Source organism: Pinus tabuliformis, chromosome 6 (assembly GCF_031772625.1).
Source record: "Pinus tabuliformis cultivar Carrire ecotype Pingquan chromosome 6, CPIR1, whole genome shotgun sequence".
Lineage (NCBI taxonomy): Eukaryota > Viridiplantae > Streptophyta > Pinopsida > Pinales > Pinaceae > Pinus > Pinus tabuliformis.
This window is the reverse complement of record NC_142292.1, coordinates 2031536877-2031545820: the sequence shown is the minus strand read 5'-3', so window position 1 is coordinate 2031545820 and position 8944 is coordinate 2031536877. Positions and strand designations below refer to the sequence as shown.

Here is an 8944-nt window from a genome sequence, read left to right as displayed (position 1 = left end):
GTGAAAGTCCTCAGTGAGTTCTTTCACCTGCTTCTTCAGAGCATTGATCATAATGACATGTGCCTTGCACATATGGCAATCTCTGTTGTTGAATATGTTATCCATCGGGTTCCTTGGCTGCTGCTGGTTAGCTTGCTGATTGTTCTGGTCAGCCATCTTGCTGGGAGCGGTGAAGGCTTTGTCAGATGCTGAGGAGTTATGAGGGTTGCCGCTTGTGTAGCCGGATTGCTTTGGTGAGGCAGAGTTGAGGTGAGCGCCCTGTTGATGATTGAGAGCAGTGCTGGGAGCACAGAACCAACTATTAGTATTGAAAAGAACACAGATAAAGGGAAGATTGTTTACCCAGCTCAGATGGAGATCTGGTAAGTCCGCCCTCGTGGAGTTTGCTTGCGCTCGATGCCTGGTGCCACTGTGCGCAAAGGAAAGCCAGCTATTGCCGTTCACTAAGAGAATCTCAGAGTGTATTTGGTCTCCGGTGCTAGCCTTGTTACTGCAGAAAAGACCACCTTGGCACTGCCTCCGATCCAGAAGGGCTCTCCTGCGCGCGCTATGGTTTTGATGAGTAGTGAGGGCCTTTGGGTTCTTGATGAGTTTAAAAAGGATGCAACGGGCGATCTCCCACTCATGAATGGAGGCGGAGTGACTGATCATATCTGTCCTCGAGTGATTTGAGGTGCTCTGTGACTGTCCTTGTATTCTGTAACAAGTATGGGCATGATCACGCCTTCCTTTGATTCCGGGAGAGTGTCGAAGAGAAATGCTGTTGTTTTCTTGCATGTTCAGGTCCTGAGGCCGATTCCCTGTCCTGTACCCTCCTTTTTGGCAGTCGAGATCGATTTGTAGAGCAGAAGATCTCTTTTTCGCCGGCCTGTTGTCTCGAGTTAGATGCCTGAGGTGACTAACAGTCAGATGCATTGGGATTAAGATATATCTATGGGATATCATGATCATATATTTCCTCATTCTCCCTCACCTGGCCCGTGGGTCTTTTGATGGCCTTGTTGGCCAGCTCGTCAGCTGTCTTATTATGTATTCTGAGGACGTGTTTATAAGTCACGTTGTTCATGCCCCTGGCCTGTTCAAAGATTCTGTCTTTTGTTCTGTTCAGGGCACATTGGTTGAAGTTGTTCCCCTTGTTTAAGGCTGCTATTAGGATTGCTGAGTCTCCCATCACTAGAAGGTCATGAATTCCCCTCCTCCGCGCTATGGAGATCCCCAAAAGGAGGCTATATGCTTCTGCTTTGTTGTTTGACAAAGTCCCCAAGCTCCATTCATATGTAACCATCGTTTTTCCTTGGGGGTCCTTTAAAACTCCCCCTGCTCCAGCTATGCCTGGATTGTTCTTTGAGGCCCCGTCGAAGTGTAGTGTGTGCCTTTTTTGCCTTTGGATCCAGTTGTTAACTTCCTCTTTTGACCCTCTGATCTTCCATTCACTCTGTCCAGATCCCTTGATTGTCTTGAATTTTGGATTTGGCTTGCAGTTGAATCTTTGAACCCATGCTTTCACTTGCTCAGTTGAGTATTCCGGGTCAGCTTGTTGAATCCCGTTGGCTTCAATAGTCTCAGCTATAAGCGCAACAGTTTTGGCCAGGATATTTGAGATCCTGGGTTTTTTGTCTTTGAAGATGCTTGCGTTTCTGGCGAGCCATATCTGCCAGCAGAGGTTGGAGGGAATGCTGGACCAGAGTCTCTTGGCGAGGGTTGTGTCTTTGGTTGGAAAGGGAGAGAGTTTCCCCCAGCCTTTCTGAAGGAGAGAGACCAGGTTGGGAACCTCCCCTGTCTCTAGAGGGCTGGTTATGAGCTTCCAGCATGTCGATGCTATTGGGCATTCTATGAAGAGGTGATTGAGGCTTTCTTCCTCTTTCCTGCACATAACACAGATGGAAGGCCCCTGGATCCCCTTTTTTCTCAAATTCTCAGCTGTTAGGAGCTTGCCATGAAGCAAGGTCCAATTGAAGAGTTTTATCTTCGGGATACTTTCGATTTTCCAAGCGTTCTTGTGATATTGCCAATTATTCAATGCAGCTTGTTTTTGGAGCGCTTTGTAACCTTCCCTAACCGAGTAGGTGCCTCCATTTGGATCCCATATGAAACTGTCCTCTTTCCCCTTTCTTGTGGGAGCTGCTCCTGCTAATGAGAGTTTAAGGTTGTTCCATTGCTCCTTTAGTCCATCAGGAAGATGCCTGATTTTCCAGCCTTTCCAGCTGTCATGGTCCCAATTTGAAATGTCAAACAGAGTTGTGAGATTTTTATCAGACATCCACTGCTGCAGCGGCCTCAGATGGGGAAGCTTTTCCTTGGCTTCCTGACCCATTATTTTGTCTTTCCATATGCTGGTTTGCTTCCCATTGCCTGGGGCTTTGGAGATATGAGATTTGAGGAGAGTTAAAGATTTTTTGATCAGCTTCCAGACCGGGGTGCATTGTCTTTCTGTGATTGTGTCGGAGAGGATATTGCTGTTGCTTCCACTTAGGTATTTTTTTTTCAAGACCTCTGCCCACCAGGAGTCTTTCTCAGTTAGAATTCTCCATATTAACTTGAATCCCATTGCCAAGTTTGCCAATCTGGGCACTTTAATTCCTAGCCCGCCTTTTTCTATGGGGAGGATGACCTTTTCCCATTTTACAAGACTGAATTTCTTCGTTTCTTGCTTTCCACCCTTCCAGAGAAAGCTTCTAAGGATGAGCTCCATGTGTTTATGGATACTTGAGGGGGCGAGCGTTATGGCGAATTGATAAATAGGGAGGGCAGATAAGATGGACTTGATAAGGATTGTTCTTTCTGCTAGATTGAGCCAGTGCATCCCCCAACTTTGAAGTTTGCCTCTAAGCTTCTCGATCAAATTAACCCATACTTCGTGTTTGATTGATTCTTTGGCCAGCGGGAGTCCTAGATACATGAAGTGAGACCAACTAGATTGGCCTGGAATTTCCAGAATCATAGCAATCCTTTGAGTTATATGTCTTGGAACATTCCAGGTATATATTTTGCATTTGTTGTTATTTAGTTTTCCCCCCGATGCTTGAAGGAAGAGATCAAGGATGGCCTTGAGTCTCCTTGCCATAAGGCTTGAAGCTCCACCTATTAGCAGAGTGTCGTCTGCAAATAGGGAGTGATTGATCCCTTTAGCTCCTCTGATTATATCCACTCCAGTGATTTCCTTCAGCCTTCTCTTGTTTTCTAAATGCAAGCTTAGTGTTTCCGCCATTATAATATAGAGAAAGGGGGATAGGGGGCAACCTTGCCTCAATCCATGGGTGCTTATGAAGGCTCTGCAAGGCCTCCCATTGATGAGCAGAGCTGTCCAATTCTGAGAGACACATTCCATGACCTTATTGATGAAATTCCTTGAAACCCCAAACTTTGCAAGCACAGTCTCCAGGAAGGCGTGATTTACCCTGTCAAAGGCACTAGCCATGTCCAACTTGATTATCATTCCTTTCTCGTTTCTAGCTATACTGCTGTGAATTGCTTCTTGAATCATAATTACATTATCGGTTATGTGCCTCTTGGGAAGGAACCCACCTTGATTGTCAGAAATGATAGAAGGGAGAATTTGTTTCAGCCTATTAGCTAGGATTTTTGAGATAATTTTATAAGACACATTGCAAAGGGAGATGGGTCTGAACCTATCAAAAGATTGGGGGCTTGGATCCTTTGGGATGAGGGCTAGGAACGAAGATTTAACACTACTTCCCAATTTGCTTTTGAGGTGGAAGTTTCTCACCATTCTGAGGAAATCTTTTTTGATAATATCCCAATGGGTTTTGTAGAAGCTTACCGTGAAGCCGTCCGGGCCTGGAGCTTTGTCCAGGGGCATGCTGTTGATGGACCACTCCACCTCTTCTATAGTGATTTCTTTATCCAGATTGCTGTTTTGAACTTCAGTAACCTTTCTTTCAATAATGTTGATGAAGTCCGGGTTTTCTTTGTACTGAGGGTCAGCTGAGAGCAGGGATTGAAAGTGATTTGTCACGACCTCCTTGATTTCCTCACTCTCTGTTAAATCTTTCTCATTAAACCTTATCTTACCTATATTATTTCCAGCTCTCCTTAACTTGAGGCAGTTGTGAAAGAAAGAGGTATTTTTGTCCCCCGACTTGATCCAGAGACATCTAGACTTTTGCCTGAGCTCTTCCTCCTCTTTTCGATGCTGGTTGTATAAAGCTTTGTGCATCTCTGCTTCTACCTTTTGATCTTCTTCTGTTTCTTGAACTGTCTCCCTTTCCTGATTCCATTCCTCCAAGCTTCTTTGCAACTCGGTTTTTGTCCTCCTCTCGTCGTTTGCGTGGTTTTTTGCCCAATTTTTTATGGCGATCCTTAGGTGTTTGATCTTTGATTCCCAGACATAATGCGGTGAGCCTGTTATCTCTATCCTCCATGTCTCCTTGATCAGAGATTTGAAGTCCTCGATGGCATCCCAGGTCTTGTTATATTTGAATGGGAGGGGGCCCAAATTCTCCTCTTTTTCCAAGTGCAGCGCTACAGGTCTATGATCAGAAATGTAGCCCAGTAGGATTGAACTGTGGACCCTTTGAAAGCTGATTGCTGCACTCTCCTGAACAAGAATTCGGTCAAGTCTTTCTTTGATATTGTTTCTGCCTATCCTTTTGTTAGACCATGTGAAGCGGCCATTTTGAGGGGGGATGTCTATAAATTTGTGAGCTTGTATGATGTCCTCCAATTTGTCTCTGAATGGATCTGTGAAGTACTTCCCTCCAAGTTTTTCTTCTGCGTTCCTGATTAGATTCAAATCTCCTCCCAGAAAGATCTTCCTTCCTTGTAAGGCCTCTATATCTGCTTTCAATGATTCCCAACAAGTGGCTTTGTCCCTAAAATGGGGTGGTGCATATACATTGTAGATTGTGTATTCCTCCCTCAGATCTAGACTTTGCATGTCGATTCTAATCCACCACCTGTTTGGATTGCTGTTTATGAGATTCCATTTGCTTTTCTTCCATAATACACCTATGCCTCCTGATGCTCCTATTGCACTCACGGCTGTTCCTGAATACCTTCTAAACTTTGAGGTGCTGATTTGGAATTCTTGTTCACTAATTTTGGTCTCCTGGAGTAGGAGGAAGTCTGGTTGTTCTGAGTTCATGAGATCGCGGACTGCGTTTAATTTTAGGGAGGAGCCCATCCCCCTACAGTTCCAAGAGACCAAAATCATCATTTACCTATTTTGTTGTGAGGCCCGATTTTCTCCTTCGTTTTTTCGCCGCTTCCCTTGTTCTTGTCAAGATATGTGTCTATTGGTTGCTGTGTTCCTGTGGTCATCTCTTTCTCTGCATTCTTATCTCTTATTTCCTTATTCGATTTCCTTCCCACTTTCCTTGGTGGATCCGTGGCTGTAATATTTTCCTTTGTTTTGTTCCTTGTTAGGATCCTTTCCACTGTGCGAGGGGGGGAAGCCTGGAGGGGGGAGGAGGGGGGGATGAGGGTTCTTCTGAGGCTAGGGTTTCGAAAGGGTTGGAGGATGAGGGAATGGAATGATCCATGCTTGATGGGACGGCGGAGATGGGAGGGATATCAGTGTGGGGCACCTCTGGTTCAGGGGGAGGGTTTGATTTCTTTTTTTTTTTTACTACTTCCCATGTTTCCTCTGGGGGTTCAGAGCTGGCATTGACTTCTGTTCTAGCTTTAGAGCACCTATTAGCAAAATGACCATATTCGTGACATACCTTGCATTTGAAGGGAAGTTGCTCGTAATCCACTTGCTGTATGTGTGTCCACTGATCAACTCTGAGCTTGACAGCTTCTGGTAATCCTTTGCCCAAATCCACTTCCACGCAGATCCTCGCACAGGCGTGCATATTCTCTTTTGGCTCCGCTCTGTCCACATATTTCCCTATTCCGTTTCCGATTGCTCTAACTGATTCATCAGCCCAGCAGTGAAGCGGCAGATGCGGAAGGCGAACCCAAACCGGGACTGCATTGGGGACATCCATTTCTGGGTCGAAGTCCGGGGTCCAGCGGTTGAGGTAAAGGCCTCTGGTGTCCATGAAGTATGGTCCATTCCTAAAGATTAGGTTGCGGTCCTCCACAGTTTCGAAGAGGAAGGTGAAGAAGCCTCTTCCACAGAATCATATCGCAATTTTCCCCTGAACCATAGCGTTCCAATTTCTTTCCACCCATCGTTGGACAGTTCGGGAGGACGGCCATAACCCCGTGAACTGCCCAACTAGTCCTCGTTCTGCCAAGGCAACAGCGGATCTCCTTGGGAGGGATGGGGGGAGAGGGATCTCCGGTATTTCATCAAGCTTCTTGATAAATTTTGAAGCCGTGGGTCGGATCCGTTCTGGATTGTTCTCTGGGATAAGTGATGCAAAAGATTTCTCCATGTCGGCCTGACCTGTATCAGGAGATCCCATCATGCCGGAGGCGATTCGCAGGAGAAGGGAAGAGGCAAGAGGCCCAGCAGAGGGAGCAGCAGGCTGCCCTCGGCCTCAGCACGAGCAGCAGCGGGAGACGGGGCGGAAGGCCCAGGGAGGGAGGAGCAAGCGGAGCAGGAGGCTCGCAGCGGGAGCTGCGACCCAGCAGCGGAGCTGCCGAGCGCAGTCAAGGGCTCGGGGGTTTCACCATCGCCAGAGAGAAATCGCGCTCGGAATTGACAATAGTCGATTTTTCACGTATTATTTCTCCCTTACAAAATATGATAAAAAAGAATTCAAATTTCAAATGGGGTCTAGATGAGCACGAAGCGTTCAACTTAATCAAACAAGCTATCATCAATGCTCCATCTTTGGCCACTCCAAATTTTTCGGAATCTTTTATCTTGTACACTTTTGCCTCAGAGAAATCCTATGTCGCGATTTCGACCCAAGCAAATCAAGAGAAAGCGGAAGCTCCAATCGCATTCTTTAGCTCAAACTTACAAGGTGCTGAAATTAATTACTCAGACGTAGAGAAACAAGCATATGCTGTTTTCAAAGCGATCAAATATTTCAGACCTTTCTTGCTTAAAGCCCACACTAAAGTCATAGTACCGTTTCCAGCGGTAAGAAACCTTTTGGTGCAGAAAGACGTGGGCGAAAAGAGAGCTAATTGGATTACAGCTTTACAAGAATATGATCTTGAGATCAAACCAGCAAACATCGTAAGAGGTCAAGGCTTCTGCAAGATGTTAGCTAGAGCATCGCAAATCCCGGAGAACTCATCTGAAGAGGTACAAGCGTATGAGGTAAGCCTAAATGATGCAGAATCATCATATGCTGACACCATTTATTTTCTTAAGAACGGGTATGCTCCATCACGTTTGGATCATACCAAGAAAAGAGCTCTGAGATTAAAAGCTAAACAATACCAGCTCATAAATGATGTCTTGTTTAAAAGGAATTATGATTCTGTGTTTCTTAGGTGTCTTGAGAAAACTGAAGCCGAAAAGGTTTTGCAGGAACTCCACGATGGACCAGCGGGTGGACACTATGCCGGAGATGCGACTGCACATAAAATCTTGCGTGCAGGATATTATTGGCCCACGCTTTTCAAAGACTCATACAATCACGTAAGGAAATGCCAAGTCTGCCAGACTGTTGCAGGAAAACAAAGAAAACCGTCCATGCCGCTACAACCAGTCAACATCGACCAACCATTCAGTCAATGGGGCTTGGACATAATAGGTGAGATCATTCCTCACTCTTCTAAGCAGCATAAGTATATCCTTACAGCAACTGATTATTTTACCAAATAGGTAGAAGTAGTTCCTCTCAAGACAATTCATTCTGAAAATATTATTGAATTCATAGATCAATTTATCATCACTAGGTTTGGATTACCAACAGCATTAATGTTTGATAACGCTTCATATTTTTCTGGAAATACTATGACTGAGTTTGCGCTTAAAAGAGGGTTCAAACTGAAATATTCTGCCAACTACTATCCACAAGGTAATGGATTGGCTGAGTCAACAAACAAGAATCTAATCAGAATTATCAAAAGAACAGTCGACCAAAACCAAAATAATTGGCACAAAGTGCTGGTAAATGCTTTATGGGCTGATAGAATCACAAAGAAAGCTTCAATCGGCACTTCTCCCTTTAATTTAGTTTATGGGAGAGAAGTGGTTCTTCCGACTCACCTAGTCATTCCCTCTTTGTATTTAGTGCAATATATCGATGAAGTATCTACTTCCTCTTTACAATTAAGACAAATGGAAATAATCAAACTAGAAGAACAAAGAGAACAAGCTAGGAAAACCCATGCTCATCACCAAGCGCTAATAAAATCTTCTTTTAACTCAAGCATCATAACCAGAAAAAACTTTCAGATGGGTGATTTAGTTTTGAAATGGGATAAGGCTCATGAAGAAAAGGGCAAACATACGAAATTTCAAAAGCTGTGGCTTGGCCCTTTTCAGATTTTAGAAGTCGTAGGCCCGTCTACATTCGTGTTGCAGGATCTGGCAGGTAGGAGAGATTCTTTACCTGTCAATGGACTGATTCTTAAATTATACTTTCCATAGAAGAGAATTCTTCTAATTTTTGTAGGATAGATTTAGTTTTTAGTTTTTATTTTGTTTTGTTTTTCACTTTTTATGAATAAAACCCATTGTAAATGATCATTTAAAAAGGATTCATGAAAGAGCACGCCAATTCTCTATCAGATTTTGATTTCGCTTGTACAAATAGCAAAATTTTTTGAAAATCTAAATTTTATTATTGACAAATAGAGTTAACTTCACTTTGATTACGATACTCGTTTCAACCTCTAAAAAACTTTGACAAAAGCAACCTTTGGTAAAAGAATTGTTTTGTATCAGCATCATGAAAGGTATCATCAATAATAAAATAAGCATTCTCTGCAAAACTGTTGTTTTCAAAAGTTCTATTATTGTCATTCAGAGATTTCTTAAGGAAAAACAATGACTTCCTCCCTGCTAAAAGGAAATTACAGCATTCAGAGAAACAATCCAAGGAAAACACTATATCTCAAAGAATAAGAT

The 8944-nt window shown here is 43.9% G+C and overlaps 1 protein-coding gene across 1 annotated transcript; it reads right to left on the bottom strand.

Moving 5' to 3' along the window:
* Window positions 1-931: 931 nt before the first annotated feature.
* On the bottom strand, window positions 932-6005 carry LOC149267399 (uncharacterized). The gene is made up of 2 exons (XM_089411548.1): window positions 5685-6005; window positions 932-5068 (listed from the first exon to the last, which is right to left on the bottom strand). The coding sequence occupies exons 1-2, from the start codon at window positions 6003-6005 to the stop codon at window positions 932-934; spliced, it is 4458 nt and encodes a 1485-aa protein (XP_089267674.1).
* Window positions 6006-8944: the final 2939 nt, after the last annotated feature.

What these genes read in the sequence shown, in the direction of transcription:
- LOC149267399 (XM_089411548.1), bottom strand. Translation starts at nt 6,005, where the DNA reads ATGGACACCAGAGGCCTTTACCTCAACCGCTGGACCCCGGACTTCGAC. An exon ending in AACTTCCCTTCAAATGCAAG is followed by an intron (nt 5,069 to 5,684) that starts GTATGTCACGAA and finishes CTCCTACTCCAG; the next exon opens with GAGACCAAAATTAGTGAACA.